The sequence below is a fragment of the Mustela lutreola genome, chromosome 2 (assembly GCF_030435805.1).
Source record: "Mustela lutreola isolate mMusLut2 chromosome 2, mMusLut2.pri, whole genome shotgun sequence".
Taxonomy (NCBI): domain Eukaryota; kingdom Metazoa; phylum Chordata; class Mammalia; order Carnivora; family Mustelidae; genus Mustela; species Mustela lutreola.
Window position 1 is genome coordinate 92,698,758 of NC_081291.1, and position 26,356 is coordinate 92,725,113.

A 26,356-nucleotide genomic window follows, 5' to 3' on the forward strand; every position below is an offset into this window, starting at 1 on the left:
TGGCATTTTGGGGTTTGGGGATCTTGGTATTGGCTGTGGAATATTCTCAGGATGGTGTGTGGTCAAGTTTACAGCCTTTCTGGGTTCTAGTGTTGTTATCTGTGAAGTAAGAGGGCTGGCTCAGCAGCAATTTCCAAACCTTTGTTGTCCAATGAGATCTCATGCTTTGTGGGATGGGTGGGGACCCCATGTTCTCTCATTTGGGCTTCTCTTCAAACCTGCCCTACCCCAAGCCTCTAGAGGACTCTGGGACTCTTCCACACTCAGCTCTGGCAGTCTTCTGGACCCCTACCGGCTCTGAACCTTATTACTCAAAGTGTGCTCCCTAGACAAAGCAGCATAGGGCATCCTCTGGGACCTTGTTGGAAATGTGCAGTCTTGGGCCTCCTCAGACCTGTATTGGAACAGAGTTCCCCTGGTGATTTGCCTGAGTGACAAAATGTGAAAAGTGCTATTCTGAGATCCTGTGTCCCTTCTTTGAGGCTTCCTCAGATATCACACTTTATGATTCTAACAGTTTTTTCTTTCATTGTGTGAACTTAACAGTTTATCCTCAAATTCTTAAGGTTCAGAATCTCTAGATATAGTCCTAGTGGAAAACCATGCCTAAGACTCTTTTTTAGTGTCCTTTACTTTGTGCTGTGACCTGAGGAGGTGGTGGTCTGTGCTGAGTTCCTGTGGACTTCTTGGGCAGGTGGGACAAAATCTGTACAGCCATCTCGGTGAGGTGCAGCAAGCACAAAGGTTCTGAAGCTCTTTATTTAGCCAGGCTCCCCTCCACCCCCCTAACTTGGAAATAGGAAGACCCGTGTAATCAGAGACAGGCCAGTCGTGTGTCCCTATCTCCTCCTCTTACACAGTCGACTGACTTTTTTGCATGTTACAAGTCAATGACTGCATCCATAAGCTGTCATGCAGGGAAACTAGATCCTTCCTAGTAGTAGCTTCTATTTTGGGTTCTGTTGGTAGATGAAACTGTGGCTTTCTGGTGCATAAAAACAGATTTTTTTTTTTTTTTTTTTTTTTTTTTTTTTTTTTTTACATATAAGCACTACTCAGCAAAAATGTAAGACCCAGAAACAGTTGCATAAACCTGTTAATGGACATTATTACAGAGTAATACAGTAATACAGAGCTTCATTTTCTCCCTTTGCACCTCAAAATTAAATATAGTAATCTGTTTTATGCTATAGTCAGAGTTTTAGCTTAAGTACATTTATTACGATGATGAAATGATGATGATGAAATGGAGACTGAAATTTAGAAATACAGACCTTTTGCTATTTTGGCTGTCTCAGTGTTAACTTGCAGCCAGCCAGCACTCTGCTATAAATAAAAGTAGGGGACTTTATTTCACTGAAAGCCTAAATTATGTTTTCATTTTATTTTTGAGGACATACCTTCGTCTTGCTTTGATCATAATTTAATTTCACTTTAAACAGTGTTTATCCCATTTTGGTTTTTACCTAGTCAAGTAAATGGAGTTAATCAGTTTTGTTGCTTTTTAAAACTCATATTTGTTGCTGTATCTTGATTTCATGGTACGCTTTGTATTGCATCTGATCATCTCATTGAAATCCACAATTCTAGTATTTTTCTGTCATGTTCAAAATAAAAACTTGACATGAATTATGCATTAGAATATTGCATTTTGAATATTAACCTAACATTAATTATAAATTTGGAGCATATAACAATCATAACAAAAGCTAACCCGATTATCTATGGTAAATTATTCTTTCACATTCTTACTGACATTGTCATGCTCCTTAATTTCCTTGCTGACAATAAACAGAATCTTTGCTCTAAGCACAGTACTTAGTATACTAAAGTGTGACAAAGTGAATGAGTGATTATTGCATAATCTTATGTTATCAATATTTGTTCTTGTTTTTAGAGCATATTACTACTACATCTTTTAACAATTTTTAATCAAGTGATTTTTACAGTGAACATTTTGAAAACTGGCCCCCTCACACACACAAAATTATACCTGTAGGGTTCTGGTACTTAGGAGAACCTCAAAAATGTAGATTATACCACCTTGCTAGGAAAGATAAGTCTTGGAAAACACTGTTTTCCTCTTCTGCATGATCTCATCCCATCTCAGTCCAAATCTGGGGTTCTGTAAGTGGCAACGACTCCCGACAATTGGTAAGATTGTCTATAAAATTCAAATGATAATTAATGAAAAATAGACATAACCTTATTAGTACTTTACCAAGAGCAAGACCATTGCTCCAATCACTTTGAAGAGGCTTTTGATTCTGTTTTTCCCTTTTTCTTTAATGCTAAGGAGGGAAAGAAAAGAATAGGAGTTCTTGTTCTTTGAAAAATGGTTTGAGAATGAAAAAATTGTAGCCTGTCTTAGTAGTGGATACTGAAGATCTTCATACTAAAGCAAGAGAGGAGAAACTTAAATTTGAAGACAAAATTGGTTCTTTGGTATTGGCAGTCTCCTCTTTCAAGAAGTAAATGGTGGCTCTGCTGTAGTATGCTATATGATCTTGGATAAATGCTTAACTTCTCAAGACCTTAATAGGTTGAGGTGCTTTGATTGTTCTCTTCTGGGAAGGTCTTGTCTAACTTTGAAATTCTATAAATACATAAAATCCATCCCAAAATTGGGGAGGAAATTGAACAAAGGGACAGGATATGGAAAACTGGGTAGCTTTGTGCTTCTCTTGGGTCAGTTCATTGCAGTGGGTATTATCATCTCTGAGATAATGTGAAGCATCTAGGCAAAACCACTTTCCAGGTTGCCATTTTTCTTTGTCAATGCTAACGTTATTATCAGCTCATATAGGTTAGTCAGCTTCCAGATAAGGGCTATTTGGCAAGTATGCAAAGAAGCAAATTTTTATTAACTTCCACTTTCTGACTGATGCCCAGTGTACAAATTGATATGTCGCTGCAAGGGACAAAATCACGCATAGGAGTTATGATCCCCACTACCTTTGCAACAGTGCTTGATGTGTTGTTGATTTTGATCACTAGTCAAATATTTATGGAATATCCACTATATGGTAAGACTTGTGCTAGACACTGAGAATACAGAAATGAATGAAATCTAATTATTCTCAGTCTGGGAGTGGAGATGAGAAGAAAGGCTTGAAAGTATGTGATTGTTGAAGTAACACTTCTGATGGTAGAGGTAATGAATAAGCTGAATTTTGAGTGATGAGAAATATGTAAGCTTGGTCCTGTTCAAACACGTTGGATACTGCCAGGTGCTGGAAGTTCTATAGTGAATAAAGTGTGACCCTGACCTTTACGGTGCCTGCAGTCCAGTAAGGGAGCTCATATGAGAATAGATGTTGTCATAGGATACAGTGAGAGAATAGAGAAGCGGCTCCTAACTTAGCCCTGGAGAATTCTAGAAAGACTTTCAGATGAAAGCCTCTCATAATGCCATTTATATGAATAAATATCACCTATAGTTCTTGGAACTTTGTTTTCCTTCTTCTAAAAATTGTAATGATCAAGGGAAGGAAAACCGAATGGGAAGAAATCAGAGAGGGAGACAAACCATGAGAGACTCTGGACTCTGGGAAACAAACTGAGGGTTATAAAAGGGAGGGAGTGGGGGCATGGGGGAACCAGGTGATGGGTATTTTTTTTTAAGATTTTATTTATTTATTTGACAGAGAGAGACACAGTGAGAGAGTGAACAAGTGAACACAAGGAGAGGGAGTGAGAGAGGGAGAAGCAGGGTTCCCACTGAGCAAGGAGCCCAATGTGGGGCTCACCCCCAGGACCCTGGGATCATGACCTGAGCTGAAGGCACATGCTTAATGACTGAGCCACCCAGGCACTCCAGGGTGTTGGGTATTAAAAAGGGCACATGTTGTGATGAGAACTGGGTATTATATGCAACTAATGAATCGTTGAATATTACATCAAAAACTAATGATGTACTATATGTTGGCTAACTGAACATAATAAAAAAATTGTAATGATCAACCTTGTGTTTCTAACACCTAATGACTTCATCTTAATTTCTTAAGTGAGAGGGTCCAGACTGTGAAAAACAAAGTAATTCCTTATATCGGTAATTTTTTCTCTCCTCTCTATATAGAGAATTATAGAAAAAAGCATACTTATTATTATCTATGAAAGTATGTTTTCTTAATTTGGGGGGAGAAGAGAAGAGGAGGAGGGCAACCAGAAATTTTAGGGACTTTTTTTTTTGTCTTTTTCACTTCATTGATTTATATATTTTGTATTTTTTTAAAAGATTTTATTTGTTTATTTGACAGAGAGAGACACAGCAAGAGAGGGTACACAAGCAGGGGGAGTAGGAGAGGGAGAAGCAGGCTTCTGGCTGAGCAGGGAGCCCAATGCTGGACTCAATCCTAGGACTCCGGGACCCCGGGGTCATGACCTGAGTTGAAGGTAGATGCCCAACGACTGAGCCATCCAGGCGCCCCATATATTTTGTATTCTTTGTTCTGCTAAATTATCCATGCTCTTTACTTCACTCTTTGCCTTCTTGCTCCTCATTTTAGATTACTCCTATTTGCTTTCATAGCTCATCTATCTCTACCCAAGGGAAGGAAGGGAACATTGGTGAAATTTTAATCATTTTGAATCCTGATACTTTCTGGTAACTCCTAAAAAAATTGGCATTTGAGAATTTTGAATTAATGACAAAAATTAGGTTTTGAAATTAAACAAATACCATGTTGTCTTAGTTTCCAGATTTACTAATGACAAATAATTTCTAGTCATTTATTCAAGAATTTTTCTTACTATAGATCTGTTTTTGTATAGTTCTTTATAGTTCACTTTGTCATGATTTTTTTAAGATTCATACAAATGTTCAAGTAGAAAAGAGCCATTATGCCTTTTGCAGTTTAAATTAGGAGACTTAGTGCTTTCTAAGTACAAATGAGTGTGCACCAGATTCTTCATCTCTGATTCTAATCTCTTCTTTAAAAGTCTTCTCTTCCGGGGGGAGCAGTCAAGATGGTGGAGAAGTAGCAGGCTGAGACTACTTCAGGTAGCAGGAGATCAGCCAGATAGCTTATCTAAAGTTTGCAAACACCTACAAATCCAACAGCAGATCGAAGAGAAGAAGAACAGCAATTCTAGAAACAGAAGATCAACCACTTTCTGAAAGGTGGGACTGGCAGAGAAGTGAATCCAAGGCAACAGGAAGATAGACCCTGGGGGGAGGGGCCGGATCCCGGCAAGTGGCGGAGCAACGGAGCACAAAATCAGGACTTTTAAAAGTCCGTTCTGCTGAGGGACATTGCTCCAGAGGCTAAACCAGGGTGAAGCCCACGCGGGGACAGCGTGGCCCCAGGTCCCGCAGGGTCACAGAAGGATCGGGGGTGTCTGAGTGTCGCAGAGCTTAGAGGTATTAGAATGAGGAAGCCGGCTACAGAGACAGAGCCGAGGAGTGAGCTCCCAGCTCGGGGTTACCTTGAACTGGTCGCAGGCTTGGTGAGTTTGGAGCACGGCCGGAGGCCATGGAGATGGGAGTAATTGGGCGCTGTTCTCTGAGGGCGCACTGAGGAGTGGGGCCCCAGGCTCTTGGCTCCTCCGGGCCAGAGACCAGGAGGCCACCATTTGTATTCCTGTCCTCCAGAACTCTACGGAAAGTGCTCAGGGAACAAAAGCTCCTGAAAGCAAACCCGAGCAGATTACTTAGCCCGGCCCCTGGTAAGGGCGGTGCAATTCCGCTTGGGGCAAAGACACTTGAGAATCACTACAACAGGCCCCTCTCCCAGAAGATCAACAAGAAATCCAGCCAGGACCAAGTTCACCTACCAAGGAGTACAGTTTCAATACCAAGGAGAGCAGCGGAATTCCAGAGGAGGAGAAAGCAAAGCAGGGAACTCATGGCTTTCTCCCCATGATTCTTTAGTCTTGTAGTTAATTTAATTTTTTTCCTTTGTCAATTTTTTTTTCTTTTCTTCTGCTAAATTTTTTTTTAGCTTTAACCCTTTTCTTTTCTAACGTTTTTAAACTAGTTTATCTAATATATATTTTTTCTTTTTTTATACTTTTTCTTTATTCGTTTTCTTTTATCAATTTCTTCTTTTCTTTCTTTTTTTCTCTTTTTTTTTCTTTCTGAACCTCTTTTTTTTTTTTAAAGATTTCATTTATTTATTTGACAGAGAGAAATCACAAGTAGACAGAGAGGCAGGCAGAGAGAGAGAGAGAGGGAAGCAGGTTCCCTGCTGAGCAGAGAGCCTGATGTGGGACTCGATCCCAGGACCCTGGGATCATGACCTGAGCAGAAGGCAGTGGCTTAACCCACTGAGCCACCCAGGTGCGCCTCTGAACCTCTTTTTATCCCCTTTCTACCCCCTCACGATTTGGGGTCTCTTCTGATTTGGTTAAAGCATATTTTCCTGGGGTTGTTGCCACCCTTTTAGTATTTTACTTGCTCCTTCATATACTCTTAGCTGGACAAAATGACAAGGCGGAAAAATTCACCACAAAAAAAAGAACAAGAGGCAGTACCGAAGGCTAGGGACCTAATCAATACAGACATTGGTAATATGTCAGATCTAGAGTTCAGAATGACGATTCTCAAGGTTCTAGCCGGGTTCAAAAAAAGCATGGAAGATATTAGAGAAACTCTCTCAGGAGATATAAAAGCCCTTTCTGGAGAAATAAAAGAACTAAAATCTAACCAAGTTGAAATAAAAAAAGCTATTAATGAGGTGCAATAAAAAACGGAGGTTCTCACTGCTAGAATAAATGAGGCAGAAGAAAGAATTAGCGATATAGAAGACCAAATGACAGAGAATAAAGAAGCTGAGCAAAAGAGGGACAAACAGCTGCTGGACCATGAGGACAGAATTCGAGAGATAAGTGATACCATAAGATGACACAACATTAGAATAATAGGGATTCCAGAAGAAGAAGAAAGAGAGAGGGGAGCAGAAGGTATACTGGAGAGAATTATTGGAGAGAATTTCCCCAATATGGCAAAGGGAACAAGCATCAAAATCCAGGAGGTGCAGAGAATGCCCCTCAAAATCAATAAGAATAGGTCCACACCCTGTCACCTAATAGTAAAGTTTACAAGTCTTAGTGACAAAGAGAAAATCCTGAAAGAAGCCCGGGAAAAGAAGTCTGTAACATACAATGGTAAAAATATTAGATTGGCAGCAGACTTATCCACAGAGACCTGGCAGGCCAGAAAGAGCTGGCATGATATATTCAGAGCACTAAATGAGAAAAACATGCAGCCAAGAATACTATATCCAGCTAAGCTATCACTGAAAATAGAAGGAGAGATTAAAAGCTTCCAGGACAAATAAAAACTGAAAGAATTTGTAAACACCAAACCAGCTCTACAGGAAATATTGAAAGGGGTCCTCTAAGCAAAGAGAGAGCCTAAAAGTAGTTGATCAGAAAGGAACAGAGACAATATACAGTAACAGTCACCTTACAGGCAATACAATGACACTAAATTCATATCTCTCAATAGTTACCCTAAATGTTAATGGGATAAATGCCCCAATCAAAAGACACAGGGTATCAGAATGGATAAAAAAACAAAACACATCTATTTGTTGCCTACAAGAAACTCATTTTAAACCTGAAGACACCTCCAGATTTAAAGTGAGGGGGTGGAAAAGAATTTACCATGCTAATGGACATCAGAAGAAAGCAGGAGTGGCAATCCTTATATGAGATCAATTTGATTTTAAGCCAAAGACTATAATAAGAGATGAGGAAGGACACTATATCATACTCAAAGGATCTGTCCAACAAGAAGATCTAACAATTTTAAATATCTATGCCCCCAACGTGGGAGCAGCCAACTATATAAACCAATTAATAACAAAATCAAAGAAACACATCAGCAATAACACAATAATAGTAGGGGACTTTAACACTCCCCTCACTGAAATGGACAGATCATCCAAGCAAAAGATCAACAAGGAAATAAAGGCCTTAAATGACACACTGGACCAGATGGACATCACAGATATATTCAGAACATTTCATCCCAAAGCAATAGAATACACATTCTTCTCTAGTGCACATGGAACATTCTCCAGAATAGATTATATCCTGGGTCCTAAATCAGGTGTCAGCCGGTATCAAAAGATTGGGATCATTCCCTGCATATTTTCAGACCACAATGCTCTGAAGCTGGAACTCAATCACAAGAGGAAATTTGGAAAGAACCCAAATACATGGAGACTAAACAACATCCTTCTAAAGAATGAATGGGTCAACCAGGAAATTAAAGAAGAATTGAAAAAAATTCATGGAAACAAATGATAATGAAAACACAACGGTTCAAAATCTGTGGGACACAACAAAGGCAGTCCTGAGAGGAAAACATATAGCAGTACAAGCCTTTCTCAAGAAACAAGAAAGGTCTCAGGTACACAAACTAACCCTATACCTAAAGGAGCTGGAGAAAGAACAAGAAAGAAACCCTAAATCCAGCAGGAGAAGAGAAATCATAAAGATCAGAGCAGAAATCAATGAAATAGAAACCAAAAAAACAATAGAACAAATCAACGAAACTAGGAGCTGGTTCTTTGAAAGAATTAATAAGATTGATAACCCCCTACCCAGACTTATCAAAAAGAAAAGAGAAAGGGCCCAAATAAATAAAATCATGAATGAAAGAGGAGAGATCACAACTAACACCAAAGAAATACAGACAATTATAAGAACATACTATGAGCAACTCTACGCCAACAAATTTGACAATCTGGAAGAAATGAATACATTCCTAGTGACATATAAACTGCCACAACTGAACCAGGAAGAAAAAGAAAGCCTGAACAGACCCATAACCAGTAAGGAGATTGAAACAGTCATCAAAAATCTCCAAACAAACAAAAGCCCAGGGCCAGATGGCTTCCCGGGGGAATTCTACCAAACATTTAAAGAAGAACTAATTCCTATTCTCCTGAAACTGTTCCAAAAAATAGAAATGGAAAGAAAACTTCCAAACTCATTTTATGAGGCCAGCATCACCTTGATCCCCAAACCAGACAAGGATCCCATCAAAAAAGAGACCTACAGACCAATATCCTTGATAAACACAGATGTGAAAATTCTCACCAAAATACTAGCCAATAGGATTCAACAGTACATTAAAAGGATCATTCACCACGACCAAGTGGGATTTATTCCAGGGCTGCAAGTTTGGTTCAACATCTGCAAATCAATCAATGTGATACAACACAGTAATAAAAGAAAGAACAAGAACCATATGATACTCTCAATAGATGCTGAAAAAGCATTTGACAAAGTACAGCATCCCTTCCTGATCAAAACTCTTCAAAGCGTAGGGATAGAGGGCACATACCTCAATATCATCAAAGCCATCTATGAAAAACCCACCGCAAATATTACTCTCAATGGAGAAAAACTGAAAGCTTTTCCCCTAAGGTCAGGAACACGGCAGGGATGTCCATTATCACCACTGCTATTCAACATAGTACTAGAAGTCCTAGCCTCAGCAATCAGACAACAAAAGGAAATTAAAGGCATCCAAATCGGCAAAGAAGAAGTCAAACTATCACTCTTCACAGATGATATGATACTATATGTGGAAAACCCAAAAGACTCCACTCCAAAACTGCTAGAACTTGTATAGGAATTCAGTAAAGTGTCAAGATATAAAATTAATGCACAGAAATCAGTTGCACTTCTCTACACCAACAACAAGACAGAAGAAAGAGAAATTAAGGAGTCAATCCTATTTTCAATTGCACCCAAAACCATAAGAGACATAGGAATAAACCTAGCCAAAGAGGCAAAGAACCTATACTCAGAAAGCTATAAAGTACTCATGAAAGAAATTGAGGAAGACACAAAGAAATGGAAAAATGTTTCATGTTCCTGGATTGGAAGAATAAATATTGTGAAAATGTCTATGATACCTAAAGCAATCTACACATTTAATGCAATTCCTATCAAAGTACCATCCACCTTTTTCAAAGAAATGGAACAAATAATCCTCGAATTTATATGGAACCAGAAAAGCCTCGAATAGCCATGGAACCTCGAATAGCCAAAGGAATATTAAAAAGAAAGCCAAAGTTGGTGGCATCACAATTCCGGACTTCAAGCTCTATTACAAAGCTGTCATCATCAAGACAGCATGGTACTGGCACAAAAACAGACACATAGATCAATGGAACAGAATAGAGAGCCCAGAAATAGATCCTCAACTCGATGGTCAACTAATCTTCGACAAAGCAGGAAAGAATGTCCAATGGAAAAAAGACAGCCTCTTCAATAAATGGTGTTGGGGAAAATTGGACAGCCACATGCAGAAAAACGAAATTGGACCATTTCCTTACACCACACACAAAAATATACTCAAAATGGATGAAGGACCTCAATGTGAGAAAGGAATCCATCAAAATCCTTGAGGAGAACACAGGCAGCAACCTCTTCGACCTCAGCCGCAGCAACATCTTCCTAGGAACAATGCCAAAGGCAAGGGAAGCAAGGGCAAAAATGAACTATTGGGATTTCATCAAGATCAAAAGCTTTTGCACAGCAAAGGAAACAGTTAACAAAACCAAAAGACAACTGACAGAATGGGAGAAGATATTTGCAAACGACATATCAGATAAAGGACTAGTGTCCAAAATCTATAAAGAAATTAGCAAACTCAACATCCAAAGAACAAATAATCCAATCAAGAAATGGACAGAAGACATGAACAGACATTTCTACAAAGAAGACATCCAAATGGCCAACAGACACATGAAATATCACTCGGCTTTAGGGAAATACAAATCAAAACCACAATGAGATATCACCTCACACCAGTCAGAATGGTTAAAATTAACAAGTCAGGAAATGACAAATGCTGGCGAGGATGTGGAGAAAGGGGAGCCCCCTACACTGTTGGTGGAAATGCAAGCTGGTGCAATCACTCTGGAAAACAACATGGAGGTTCCTCAAAATGTTGAAAATAGAACTACCCTATGACCCAGCAATAGCACTACTGGGTATTTACCCTAAAGATACAAACGTAGTGATCCGAAGGGGCACGTGCACCTGAATGTTTATAGCAGCAATGTCCGCAATAGCCAAACTATGGAAAGAACCTAGATGTCCATCAACAGATGAATGGATAAAGAAGATGTGGTATATATACACAATGGAATACTATGCAGCCATCAAAAGAAATGTAATCTTGCCATTTGCGATGACGTGGATGGAACTAGAGGGTATCATGCTTAGCGAAATAAGTCAAGCGGAGAAAGACAACTATCATATGATCTCCCTGATATGAGGAAGTGGAGATGCAACATGGGGGGTTAAGGGGGTAGGAGAAGAATAAATGAAACAAGATGGGATTGGAAGGAGACAAACCATAAGTGACTCTTAATCTCACAAGACAAACTGAGGGTTGCAGGGGGGAGGGGGGTTGGGAGAAAGGAGGCAGGTTTATGGAGATTGGGGAGGGTATGTGCTATGGTGAGTGCTGTGAAGTGTGTAAACCTGGCGTTTCACAGACCTGTACCCCTGGAGATAAAAATATATTATATGTTTATTTAAAAAATTAAAATAAAATAAAATAAAAAATTAAAGTCTTCTCTTCCTTCTTGTAGCAAAGTGTTAGTATCAGGTGTCTTTAGCCACCAAAATGACTTACATCATAAGAAAGATTTACCTCCCTAACAAGAAGTCGAGAGAGAGAAAGAGAGAGAGCGAGAGGAGAGAGAGCGAGCACTTTCAGGGTTGACAGAGTCAGCAGCTCACAACATCATGAAGGACCTTGGTGCCTTCCCTTTTCTGTCATTCAGCCTGTCATCCTAAGGTGGCTTCCTTCATGATCCCACCTGGCTGCCAAAGTTCAAGGAGTCACATGAAAAAGATGATGACTTGCAGAGGCAGATTAAAGAAGGGTTTCCCACACTTCTCTTTTTATCAGTGAGGAACATCTTCCCCAGAAAACTCCCAAAGATTTCTCACATCTCACAGGATGTTTAAACTAATCCCTGGCAAGGGAAATAGAATGACATGATAGACTTAGGTTAATTATGATTCATTCCAGAGGCTGAGGAGAGTGTCCTCCTCTTTAGAGCATATGATGATGGAGATGTGGGGAGATGAGTAGAGAGTCATCAATGTATCTTAGAATAATCAAGCCATAATATTCAGTGACTGGCTCATCTGTATAAATAAGAAAAATAGAATGGCCTGACCACTTCTATTGTGGTATAGAGGAAAAGGAAAGGGGAGAAGAGGAGTTATAACTGGTTTTGAGGGGGAAATTAGAGTTGAATCTAATTATAGATTCCTGGTTATAAGGAGAGCTTTTGCAGTCTATAGAAAGAAGCTCCAGAAAGATGTCCACTGTGAAGGGAATGTACTCATTTTTTGGCTAAACTGAGAGCAAAGGGCAATTTCTTCTTAATGAAGCTTTTCATAAGCCAGTCCCAGCTGCTTTTAAGGAGGCTGTGGTTTAAAATGGGGGAGGAAATAGACACACTATAGTGAATGCACGAATATACAGGCTTTCAACAGGGTCGAAACCAATGCTGACTTGCAGAGGCAGATTAAAGAAGTAGTTACCTGATGATTAATACTCACTCATGGATTTCTTGGCTTGCCTATAAACTCTTTGCTCAAGAGAAAAGAGAAGCCCCTGGGCAAAGGGTAAAGCAGGTAGACATTTTATTATCTTCTCCATGTAACCTCTAAGAAGTCCTCTGGAAAAGGACTGGATAGGACACATCCTGAAGCCAGTTCTGTTTGTGCACTGACACCAGAGGGTCCCTGCAGAGAACTCAGAGTGGGCATCAGTATGGTTTCCAGTCCTGAAACAGGTACTCAAGCCACTTCTGTTTTTTTCAAATTTATACAGATGGGAAAAGTCATTGAATTCACATAATTATTAGAAATTATCTAGGCCATATTTGTCGTCAAACCTCCTACTCCACAAGTTTCTGTTTACTCTCTTCTGTTCCTTAAAAATAAATGGCAACTTGCATAATTTGTTATGGTACCAGCATTGAAACACAGCATGGAAGTTGTCACCACAAATGACAATATAATCTAGACAGGAGCCAGGGTAGCATATTTGCCAAACTAAAATGTCTGAAATAATTCTACTCTTATTTATTTGTTCTTTGTTTACTATCTGTATTATTAGTTCTTATCAATTATTTATTTTTTGCTTATTATCTGTATGTGATACTTCTATACACTGCTAATGTGTTTGGAAACTAAGTCAATCTTGAAAAGCCTAGGAAATGGAATTTATCCGTAGGTTATAATTGATTTTCAGTTTCATTATTCACTACTAAAGACACTTTACTTTGTCTAGGTATCACTATATCTTAGCCATCCTTAGGATGTAGATAAATTCGGCTAGAATTTAAAATGGAGGAACTTTATTTTTAATCCTGGGGGAGACAGGCTTGGTGCCCTCCCCATACTCCTTGGACAATTAGTGTTTCCTGTGCGTGGATCCAGTCTTTACCTGCCAGCAACTGCAGTGGTGCCTGAGGCCTCTCTCTGGCTGTTAGGGCCCAGGCTCTGGCAGGCTGAGAGAATGGGGGAGTTAATACTCCCAGACAATGAAGTCAGATGGTCCTCGCCCCTCGGGCAGAAAGACTCAGAGGTGTCTATTCTACACTGGCTTCCAAGGTTCCTTCACAGAATTAAGCTCCAGTTGCCCAAAGTGGTGACCAACTTGGTAATATGCCCTTGATCAGCTTTCCTTCCCTCTCTCTCACTTCCCCACTCCCTCACTGCTTAGTTGACCACTGGCGCACAAATCTTTGTCTCAGGGTTTACTTCCCGGGGACCCCAAACTAAGCGAATCCTCTAGGGCAGAACATGGCGTAATGGGATGGTTCCTCACACTTATTTTTGAAATCTTGTTATATAAAACATATTTGGATAAAAACAGTATAGATGAGTGAGGAAAAAGGAAGAAAAGAGTGATTTGTGAGCCTGCTAGTTTTATAGATCTTTTAAAGAGAACCTCTACCTATAACATTTTCATTCCACATTCCATAATATATACTCTGGTTGTGTGTGTGGTGTGTGTGTGTGTGTGTGTGTGCGTACCTGAGTGGTATGTAGAGAATGGTATATATGTATAGAAATTAAGTAGTTTTTGTAAGTAGTTCTCTTAAAAAACAAAAACAAAAACAAAAACAAAACCTCACATGCTTATTAACTTCCACAAACTATTCAGATGATGCAAATGTGGACATTCCTCTCCTGGGTTTGATTTACATAGGGAAAATAGTAAAGAATGATAAACTCATATCTTTTGCCTCTCGGGAGTCCACCTAGAGAAAAGGTGATTCTGCACAGTAAAAAGTAGTTTGCATTTGCCAAAGTGAATGATGCTAGTCTATAGATTTTGATTTTTCTTCTCTTCTCAAAGAACGATTAGGGATTCCCATCCGCCACCAAGCTCTATTAGAGCATTTATCATGAAGTTGTTCAATTATTTTTGTACTTGCTGGTCTCTCCCATGGGACTGAGCTCTCTTGGAGGGCAAGAGGTTTATATTTCTTATCTTTGGATCCCCAGTGTATGGCATGGTGTTTGACCATCAACAGCTGGTCAAGTAACAAAAGTATGGGATTTCCTATCTTAAGGTGTTTGGTTATGGCTGCCCAGAGCCTCATACAGAGTCTGAAATTGGGCTCTGCCCCTCAGCAAATGCTATGAGCATTTGCACTGCACCGTCATGCCATTTGAGCCCCCAAATCCCTTCTAATGCTTTGATCAGGGGTAGAGAGGAAAAGACCAGGTGAATCAGTTCTAGCCCCCAAACGAGCTAAGATCAGGAATTTAATGGTTAAAAACAAAAGCAGTTCTTAGATATGGCCTATTGTGGTGACCCATAAAAAATTTTGTTCTTTTCTCTGGATACAGACATTAAAATATGCTTTTTAAATTGCTAAGAGAATAAATAACTGAAATAAAATAAAATGAAATTCCATCCTAGTACACTCTCCACAATGTCTACAAATTTTTTTTCAGCTACTCCTTTAAGTAAGTTTAGTTCCTGCTTTTTACATTTTTTAATTGATGTACCACTTTTTTGAATCAGTATTGCTTTCTGCCACTATATTTTTTTATGTCCCTTTACATTTTAAATTTATATATTAAAGAGTATGAAACAACTTTAATAAAGGGTGTTTTGTACTCTTATGATATTTCTACCCATAAAAGAATATGAAATACTGTGACCTTAAATTCCTTAGAGGATCCTACATTTGAAGACTTGAATTAATAAACAAAAATCAGCCTAAGTGAGTCAAAGTTTCGGAGGTTTAGTTTTTTGTTTTTGTTTTTTTAAAGATTTTATTTATTTATTTGACAGAGAGAAAGAGAGAGCACAAGTAGGCAGATAGGCAGGCGGAGAGAGGGGGGAAGCAGGCTCCCTGTTGAGCAGAGCGCCCAACACAACACGGGGCTCAGTCCCAGGACCCTGAGATAATAACCTGAGCTGAAGGCAGAGGCTCCCAGTGAGCCACCCAGGCACCCCACAGAGGTTCAGTTTTCCCGAACCCAAAGTGCTAGCAGTGATTTTGGTAACACCTGAATGTGCCTATTGCATTGGTCAGGGCTCCCAGGTACAGGTAAAAGCAGCCACTGTCTGAGGTTTAAGCAAAAGGGGATTTGTTCCAGAAAACAGAGCTCACGGCAGCAGCAGGAGGGCTGGGGAGCAGGCTAATGGCTAAATTTCCAAGAGCATCAGCCAGAACAAGGCCACTGGAGTGGCTTGCTGCCTTTTCAACCAGGCCATGCTGTTTCCTCCGACCCCTGTGCTAACAAAAGGGATACCCAGTGCCTAACCTGTTCCTTTACTCTGCTCACACTCATGGCAAAGTTTCTGGTGGGTGCAGCTGACTGATGGAATCTAGGTCATACCCTGATACCCCAGCTCAAGGGAGGTGGGAGATGTGGGGTTTGTTTGCTTATCAGTTTTTGTGCATTTTTCTCTATCTGGGGAAGGCAGGACCCACAGTCCAAGAGTCTGTTGCAATGTAGGGAGGCTGTCTAAAGATGCAGGGCAGCCACAAATGACAGGTTTCTGCTATGATAATGTCTCATGAAAATAACAATAGGCAAATTGTGCAAACTGTTTGCCTTCTACTATTAAAACTGTGTAGCAAAAAGATGGGATGGAAATAACAAAATCATTAATGCTGATTATCTCTGTGTTGAATTGTGGGTACTATTTTCCTTTTGTTTAAAAAATTTCATATAAAGATACTGTATTTCCTTGAAAATTAGAAAAAATGAGAGCTCTTCATTTAAGAAAGGAAGATTAACATAATTGCCGCCTTGCTAAATGAATGAAAACTCTATTTAAAAGTCCTGAGCAGATTTATGTTAACTACACTAGAATTAAAATATAAAGCAATCCATAAATCAATTAATTAATCAATCAATCCACCACCCCCCCTCAAAAAATAAAGTCGGGAGTAGATTTAATAATCTCTCCTTGTTAAACAAGTGACTACTGAATCAAAAAAAGCGACACAACAAATAAAAAACTACCATCATCTAAGCCGAGGTTGAAATCTGTTTCCTTTGGCTCCATCCCCAGTGGGTGCAGTAGCTGCTGCTCACATTAGAGGGTCACAACATCTTAAATGAGGGGAGCCTCAGATAACATTTACCCTTACTTCATAGCATTCATCTCAATTTGAAGTTTTCAAGAATATATGTATTTTCACACACTCCTATACTTTTATCTATTTGTTTAATGATTTGTCTTGCCCAGTAGACACAAGGGCAGGGCCTACAAGTCCCCAGTGCCTGCTGCACCATAAACACACAGTAGGTGCTTACAGTATACAGAGTCATTGATGGTTAAATCACAAGGAAAAGGATCACAGCTCGTCATCTCTAGACTAACTGCAAAGATTAACAGCACTACCAGCTGTCTATCCCTCAATGGGGAGCATTTGAAAGAACAAGGGGAAATTTGAGAAAAAATAACTCCGTAGTTAACATGTTAAAAATGTAGTCTGCCTCATACATGTCTTGAGTGACTGAATTTTCAGGGAATGAAATTACCAATAGTTATCCCGGATTTCCAAAGTCATTCTTCAAAGTTTAACCATTTGCTACTGATTCTAGGAAGAAAGAAGAATGCCACTTGGGAAAAAGAACAGAAAGTTTGTAAAATGAGTGAGTTTGCAGGGATGCCTATTTCTTGTTTGTTGTTTTTTGCTTTTTGCCACTATCATAAAGTTTCTTGCAAGCAGTTGAGGTTCTGATAAAATAAATACCTGTCATGTTATTTTAGAGTCACTGAGCAGGTGACAAGCTGTACTTGATTTGGTAAGTTTCCATGCTATCTTCAGCTGATATTGATCTCATATTAAGTGATATGCAATGAGAGTTTCCTCTGTCAGTTCAGTGACACAATTTTAGGTAAGGAAGGTAGACTCTGTCTGCGTCAGCTAGAGATGATATTAGATATCACCTGTCTTAATAACCCTACCTTCGTCTGCTGCGCTGTGGGCAAATGAGATTTTATGCTTTATCATTGAGCTGCCAGACAGGACTCAGGTAACTATATGTAAAATCTCACACTCTGTTGCACAATAGTTAATGTTTATGAGGAAAAATAAGTATCTTCAAGCTTTTGATAGCATTTGTTCCTTCACAGCAAGAGAATATTGCAAGTTTGCGCAAGGCTTTATATTGTCATGCTTAACCACTGTGACTTTTACAACTGCATGTTAGCTGGGCACAGTAAATTACTGGAAAAGCACAATGAAGATGTCACTGAGCTTTACCTGCTGTGTGGTAATCTTCAGAAGTTACAGAAAAACATAGCCACCGATGTCATTTCAAGCTCCTTTTACTACACTAACAGCCGGAGATGCCACTCTTAATAAAATGAGGTCATTTTTAACCAAATTCTTGATAGCACAGTCTTCTCATAGAAAATGTTACCAAGCAAGCATTTCTCTAGAATCCACTTCATGATCAATTAGGGACCTGATAATGTGTTCGCTAGCTAACAAAACCAACGTGAAAGCGCCATCAGGGGAAGGAAACCGAATGTTTCAACTTTCTAAATTGCAGCCCTAATTAAAGGGTCCTGTAAATGGCAGGGCAGAACCTGTGGGGCTCCTCGGGCAGGGCCATCCTCCCTAATGCAGCCAGGGCCTGCCATGCTTGTCTTTTGGGGATGGATGAGTTCATACTGGGAAGACCATGAAGAACATTTAAAATGAGTAAAATGTTATAAAGGACTCAAGTTTTAGGAAAACTGATTTCCCAATAAGGGCCGTCTTGAAATAGAAGGTTCTCCTGATGAGATTTTAGAGAATGGACACTTAATGCCAACCTTTTATTGGTCAAGAAAAAATGCCAGATGTCATCCAACACCTGACAGGAATCAGTTTAAATAAGGACACTTTCTAAATTTTCCTACATAGTGTCTCAGCTTCTAGGACAGATGGTCTAACCTAGAATTTTTATGAAACGTTTGCCACTGAGGAATGGATTGGATAAAACTACAAGATACAGCGTTAACTGTAACATCTAAGTTTCTAGGCCAGGAGTCTGAACAAAGAAACAGGCTCTATCCCTGGTATTGCCTGAGGAAATTTCTTCTACAGTAAAACAACTAGGGAAAAGTCTTATTTGAATCAATGAAAAGTTCATAGGATAATTGTGTTTTTAAGGATCATAGGAGCTCTCCTATGCAAATGGATAGGAGACATCCCATCATGACATCCACAGTGATTTGGGCTAGTACTTGGGTAAACAGAGCAAACAATTTTTAAGTGAAATGACATAATGAAAGCATTTATATGAACTTAAAACATATCATTGTACATTTTTCCCCATTTTTTGATGCACAACCAACATCTAGTATTTTCTTTTTTTTTTTTTTAAGATTTTTTCTTTATTTATCTGACAGAGATCACAAGTAGGCAGAGAGGCAGGCAGAGAGAGAGGAGGAAGCAGGCTCCCTGCAGAGCAGAGAGCCCGATGTGGGGCTCCATCCCAGGACCCTGGGATCATGACCTGAGCCGAAGGCAGAGGCTTAACCCACTGAGCCACCCAGGTGCCCCAACATCTAGTATTTTCTAATTAGAGGTCCCTTCATCTTCTTTGCATAAACTACCTGCAATATATATTGTTTTCCAGGTTTACCTTCTTTAAAATGAAATGAAAATTTAGCAACTGAATTCAAAATACTAAATTTTTACATCTTTAACCCAACTTTTTAGCACTATCTTGTCAATTATTATCAGCATTTTTTTTTTTTTTTTGCAACTTGTCACACTCAAGTTTTTTTGGCAAACACTTAACTCAGTTTTCCTTGCAAAGATGACACTCATACTCATTCTTCATCAGTTTGTCACATCTAAGTCACAAATTTACTGTAAGAAGCACAACTGGCATGATTAAGTTCAGGAACAAGCACAATCACTCAGGTAAGCACACATCTCACCTAGAGGGGCAGAAGTTAATGGATGTGCTGGAGAGCACCTACTAGGCACAAGCATTCCCTATGGCAAAGTGACAATCAGCATCTGTTAGAAAGAACTGGAGAGCTCTGGTTCATCTATGATTTGGTTGAAGGGCCTTTAATTAAGACTGTTTCTACTATAAATACATTTTCATTAATATGCATAGGTTGTAACTCTTAAAGAACATCTTTGCAAAATGTTTTCTAGTATGGGTTCTGCAGAACTTGCCTTAATGAATAGCTAACATTCACTTATAATCAGCAGAATCTGTCTGCACACATAATTGGTGCTCTAAAGTGCTTTTTCCCAGCAATCTAGTTTACACTTGGTACTATAATTGGTTTGTTCATCAGACTATTTTTTTCTCAGATGGGAAGAGATAGTGTTTTGGTCCACTCTCATTGAGTTATCACAGTTTTAAAATTAATAATTTGGAGATTTAATGAGCTCTTTTTCCATTTATACATGCTTGAGATCCTAAATTCCTCTCTATCAGTGTTTTTAGATTTTTTTTTCTTGTCCTAAATACCAATAGCAATAAAGTATGCTATGCCTAGGATAGTTTAAAAAAGAAACTAAATAGATAATGACCCTATTGATATTAAGTTGTTAGATTTGGAAAATTTTAAGCTGAGAGAGAGAAGCACACACCCACACAGAGGCAAAGAGAGACACAAAGGCAAAGAGAGAGAAGGACATGGGTAAAGACAGAAAAACACAGAGACAGCACTGATAGATTAATAAATACATAAATATATAGAGAGAAACAAACAAAAAAAGAAACAGAAATAGATACCAAGATAGGAATAGAAATAGAAAAGCAGAGGAAAACAGATAAGGTGAAGGATAGGAAGAGAGAGAGTCTCACAGAGACACAGAAAGAGACAGATGAAAGCAGAGATGCTATGTGAAAGACAAAGGGAAGCTGAGACATCTACAGAGACAGAGGAGGAGCAGCCCCCTCAGCAATGTTGCTCAAAATTAGCTCAGATTCTGCCCTGTTTGACCAAATCTGTAGGGGTACAGCTATGTCAGTGACCAGGATAGGCAAGCAGGTTCAGGGACCACTAGGCGACAGTGTCCTAACAGACAATACCAAACCTACGTGTAGGTCATGGCCTGGACATTAGTTAGGTGGCCCTGGACCACTTTTCATAGCTGTTATTTTTTAACTCTAAATGTATTTAAATTTTTATTTTTGTTTGTTTGTTTGGCTGCAGAAAGGTACTGAAGGAAATCTCTGTTGGAGATCTTAATCCAAACGAGACTGTGCAGGCCAATTTGGAGGCTCAGCTCCTTTCCAAGCTGGACCACCCCGCTATTGTCAAGTTCCATGCGAGCTTTGTGGAGCACGATAATTTCTGCATTATCACAGAGTACTGTGAGGTGAGACTCTCCTCTTTTGGAATTCTCAGTAAGAATCTATTTCACAGTATATAGCTGTCTATAAAGAGATATCTCATAAGTTCAGTGATCAAATCATAGGTTGAGAAGGTTGGATTAAATAGGTGATAGGGATTAAGGATATTGTGATGAGCACCGAGTATTGTATGGAAGTGTTGAATCACTATTTGTACACCTGAAACTAATACTATACTCTATGTTAACTAATTGGTATTTAAATAAAAACTTTTAAAGATTTTTTTTAAAAGATTTTATTTATGCATTTATTTATTTGACAGACAGGGATCACAAGCAGGTGGGGCCGGGAAGAAGCAGGCTCCCTGTCAAGCAGAGAGCCTGATGTGGGGCTTGATCCCAGGACTCTGAGACTATGACCCGAGCTGACGGCCCGAGGCTCTAACCCACTGAGCCACCTAGGCGCCCCAATAAAAACTTTTTTAAAAAAGAAAAAAACCCACAAGCTGAACTATAAAGCCCTGGGGTATGGTGTCTTGCAGCTAAGAATGATGATCTCTAGGTAATTGACAGACTCACTTCCAATGGAGTAATAGTTGTTACGGGACAGTGCCTCTTGGAGAGAGAGTAATTTAGGGAAGGATTACCCAAACCTTTTACAATGGTCCAATACTTAGATGGACATTTAAATGCTGTAACAGGCCTGGACAGAGCAGAGGTCCCTCTCTTGACTTTCAGGTTCTAGGCCTATTCCTCATTTTCCCCAGTGGAAGTTTGAAAATGGAAATATGGCTCATTTTCCTCATGAAAATCTTTCTTCACATTTATCATTTTGTGATTTATGGCTTCATGTATTTGCAGTTTTCCCTGCCACTCCATGTTCTCTGCAAGTAATAGCCATGTATTTTACTGAGCCCCAACTGAGTCTGAACCTGCTTGGAAAGGGAGGGGAGGGGAAACGACAAGGTGCGGCTGTACTGTGACGCTGTGTTTGCTCCTGAGAGGCCAGGTAGAGGGAAGCTAGAAGGGCTGGGTCAGGCAGAGAGAACATGAAGATGACTTTGCTCAAAAAGTATCTCCCAGAGCATTCTGGGAGCTAGTCTTAGCCAAATGTACCTTGGAGGAGTTTGGTGCTTGTCATACTTTAGAGTGAATTTAGTCAGCTCATCACCTGGGTGTTACCAGGGCCTGAAAGAAAAGATGCTGGAAAGAAGGAAGAGATTATGCTGAGTGAAATAAGTCAAGCAGAGAGAGTCAATTATCATACGGTTTCACTTATTTGTGGAGCATAATAAAAAGCATGGAGGACATGGGGAGTTAGAGAGGAGAAAGAAGTTGGGGTAAATTGGAAGGGGAGGTGAACCATGAGAGACTATGGACTCTGAAAAACAATCTGAGGGCTTTGAAGTGGCGTGAGGGTGGGAGGTTGGGGTACCAGGTGGTGGGTATTATAGAGGGCACGGATTGCATGGAGCACTGGGTGTGGTGAAAAAATAATGATACTGTTGTGCTGAAAATAAATAAATGAAAAAAAATTGAAAAAGAATAAATGAAACAAGATGGGATTGGGAGGGAAACAAACCATAAGTGAATCTCACAAAACAAACTGAGGGTTGCTGGGGGGAGGGGGTTTGGGAGAAGGGGGTGGGATTATGGACATTGGGGAGGGTATGTGCTTTGGTGAGTGCTGTGAAGTGTGTAAACCTGGTGATTCACAGACCTGTACCCCTGGGGATAAAAATATATATTTATAAAAAATAAAAAATTAAAAAAAATAAAATAAAAAAAGAAGGAAGATGATTGTTAGAATGGAAGGCAGGCCTGTTTGGTCAGAAACTTTGGACACCCAGAGGGTGCTGTGTGTTTGAGACACAGAAAAAAAGAGGCAGAAGAAACTCGGAAAGAGCAGGGATAGCAACAAAAGTCAGCCTTGCCTGCTTGACACATTAGCTAGTGTATTAACCAATATGAAGCCGAAAGCCCAGTTAAAACATCTGCAAGTTTGAGATATTCCAAGTCCCAGCTATTTCTGGGCAGGTCAGCCTCCTCGGCTCAGCATTGCCTTGTTACCTTGTCCATTCCTCTGCTTGGAGGAAAGTGAGAGGGAAAGAGGAGGGCGGGAGAACCACTGCATTTGGGTGTCTACTTCTCCTTCAGCCAGTGGACTGCTAAGAAAAGCAAAATGATGAGTTGTGCAGAGCTGTGATAATGAACAGCTACTCTGGCATGTATGTCCTGAATCCATGCAAAACTATAGGTGTTTCCGTGTGTAGCTACAGTATGATCCATCTCCTATAATTTAATCATTTATCTTCCTTTTGCCCTTCAGTTAATCAACTGTTTTATTTGGTAGACAACTGACACCTACTGCTTGTGACTATTACTATTACCTCCTGCTGCTTTTGGCACATTAGACTTTCCAAAGATTCTCTCCTGGTCTTACTATTTTTCAGTGTGGTCAGTACTATGCAATAGAGCTTTCTGTGATAGTGGAAATGTTCTCTATTTGTGTTGTCCAATACAGTAGTCAGGAGTCCCACATGACTCTTTTGCACTTGACAAAGTGTGGCTTGTGTGGTCAAGGCGCTGGATGTTAAATTTTATTTAATTTTAATATATTTAAATTCAAATAACCATGTATGGCTACCAGCTACCTAGAAGCTCACCTAGAGTGTCTAGGTGATAAGCTGGAACTTTCTTTCCCTGTCTTATTTTAAAAAATGTTTAACTTTAATCTAATTTTAATCTACCAGAAAACTTATAAGAATAACACAATGAACTGTTCATCCAGATTTGCCAATTGTTATAATTTTCCCACATCTGCTTTATCATTCTATTTATTCATCTATCTGTATTTTTTTCCTGAACCGTTTGAAAGCAGGTTGCAGACAGGTTGCCTCTTTGTTCTAAATACTACTGCTGTATTTCCTGAGGCTGATGACACTGTTTTATATAACCATGGTACAATGGTCAAAATCAGAAAATTAACATTGAAACAATACTGGTGGGATACCTGGGTGACTCAGTAGGCTAAGCATCTGCCTTCAGCTCAGGTCATGATCTCAGGGTCCTGGGATGGAGTTTCCGATTAGGCTTCTTGCTCAGCAGGGAACCTGCTTCCCCATTTCCCTCTGCCTGCCACTCCCCCTGCTTGTGCTCTCTCTCTCTGACAAATAAATAAACAAAATCTTTATTTCATTTTTTTAAAAGCAGCAGCAATGCTGGTATTTAATCCAGGGGCTTGTTAAAATGTGATCCCAGGCCAGCAGCATCACTATTACCTGGGTACTCCACCCCGGCCATACTGAATCCGAAATTCTGGAGGTGGGGTCCAGCAATCTGTGTTTTGACAAGTTCACCAGGCAAATCTAAGTCCGCCAAAACACATCTAAGTTTGAGACCCGCCCCCTATCTAATCCATAATCCATCTTCAAATATAGCCCACTTGTCCCATTTATGTTCTTAGAAAGGACGTTTCTGTATGTTTTTTCTCGCACAGGATCCACTCTAGGATCATCTGCGTTAATTTTCAAATTCTGGTGGTTTCCAAGGGCTGAGCTACTCTTTCAGGAGGCGCGTTGCCATGGTGACGACTGTAGACAGGCTCGGGGGAACTGCGGTGGGGCTTCCAGGGCTCCAAGCTGCTGAGCTGTAAGGCTGTAGCTTCCCAGACTCCCAAGAAATGACGTGTGCAGATCACTAGTTCTTGTTAACAGAGATATTTCTCACCCTCAGACCCAAATTTGCCCTTAACTTGCACAAGCTTGGCTTCATCCTCTTTTTATTGAGGTAAAATAATATTGGAAATAGCATATTGCCAAACTTGCACTTCATAGGAAAATGCCATCACCATTCAAATAGCTGTTCTTTTTATCTCCAAGTTTGCTCTTTTGTAATTTAATTTGAGACCTTGCAAGACTGAAATATATAGATTCATTTGTGAGACTGCTACATCTACCTCTCAACCCTTTGGCACATCTTATCGATTATGAGTGTGAAAAGCAAATAACTGAACTCTCACAACTTCTTGTCCAGATCTAACCAAATCTTTGATGGGGAGTAGTTCCAAAACTACCAGAGTGGGAGAGTATTTCAAATACTGGTGTTTTCTCTTTTCCCCCTGCCCCACCACCCAAGGTTAAATGGAACTACTTCCTGTTTTCGGTCTGTACCGCACAGTTTCACACCTCTTCATCTGTACTTGGACCATTCCCTTTTAGAATATCCTCCTTCAAATCCTAATCATCCTCCCCGGCCCAGCAGAAATGCCACCTTTTTTTTACAAAGACTCCCATAATCTCCTGGCTGGAAGTCTCTCCCACCTGCCCCTCCTACCCTAACCACATAGTATTTTATGCCTCTTGGCACTCAGCACTTTATACATAGTAGAAGCCATCTCAAACTTTCAATGTGGGATTGATTTTTTTCTGATTCATTTTTTGTCACATGGACCCACAGAGTGAGCCAGAAGGAAATTAGTATTCAGAATTTTTTTTCTCACAAATTATTTATCACTTGCTTCCCGCTGCTTCCCACCACATTTCTGTCAAACACTAATGGTAAAAGCTAAAACATTGGATCCTTCTACCTGTTTTATATGTCAAAAGCATTTTGTCCTGTCTTATTTTGCTGACTGTCTAACAATATTCTGCACTAGAGACCTGTGGGATACTACCTGAAGGTTTCCCTTTGGGTGAGGGCAGGACATCCCCAGAAACCTGGTTATTCACTTAGTAGGTGCAGTGGAGGATAGGTGAGATCACATATCTTCAGTAGAGAGAGAGAGCATATGACTGTCCCCCAAAAGCAGGAATGATTGGACTTGTCTAATTTCTACTTAGCGATACTGACATAACTAAACCAAAATTTATTGGTATAACGGTAGTTCTCAACTTTGGCTGTACATTAGAAATGCCAGAAGATTTTTAAAAAATCACAAAACCTGAGGCCCATCTCCAGAAAGCCTGATTTAACTAACCTGGATTTTTATCTAGACATCAGGAGTTCTGAATGCTCTCCAGTGACTTGAATATGTAGCCAGGGCTGTGAACTACATTAGAAGGGGAATGGTTAGTGTACAAATAGGAAAATAGCGTTGTAAAGGAAAGCTTTGTCAGTGTTTATGGAGCACTGAGCAAATATGAGGCCCAGACCTGAGAACTGGGAGGTACGGCTCTGATGGTGGGTTAGGTTTTATCCTTAGGGACCTCGCTTGGTGTTATTATTCATGAGTATTGCCTGGTCTATTCTCCTTGCTCCATGTGCAACTTCTGATTACAATTCAGCTCTCTACTTAGGCCTCTTCTAAAAGGAAAAAATCTTCTGGCTAAACTGACAAGAGCTCCCTCCTGTCTTGGCAGTTGTAGTTCTCAATGTATATGAATAAATTGACATTCTAGATTATTTATTGGTTCCTTAAGAATTTCAAGTTCACAAAGGCAGCGGTAATCAAAGGTCTTTCCAGAAGCCATTATGATCCCCAGCTCTGTGTCAGATACAATTCTAGAAGTATGGTACAACATGGTACAATGTACCTGTCTGGTAGAATAAATAAATCATTTATA

The 26,356-nt window shown here is 39.7% G+C and overlaps 1 protein-coding gene across 7 annotated transcripts in view; it reads left to right on the plus strand.

The window, feature by feature from the left end:
* Positions 1–26,356, plus strand: part of NEK11 (NIMA related kinase 11) — a 254,435-nt gene that overhangs the window by 29,469 nt on the left and 198,610 nt on the right. For 6 of the 7 annotated variants that reach the window (XM_059162590.1, XM_059162595.1, XM_059162596.1 and 3 more), the window contains one exon: positions 20,654–20,819. The exons of the other annotated variant lie outside the window; for it this stretch is intronic. In XM_059162590.1, the coding sequence (XP_059018573.1) occupies positions 20,654–20,819 (166 nt within the window). The remainder of the gene's footprint in view (positions 1–20,653; positions 20,820–26,356) is intronic. 7 annotated transcript variants of the gene reach the window in all.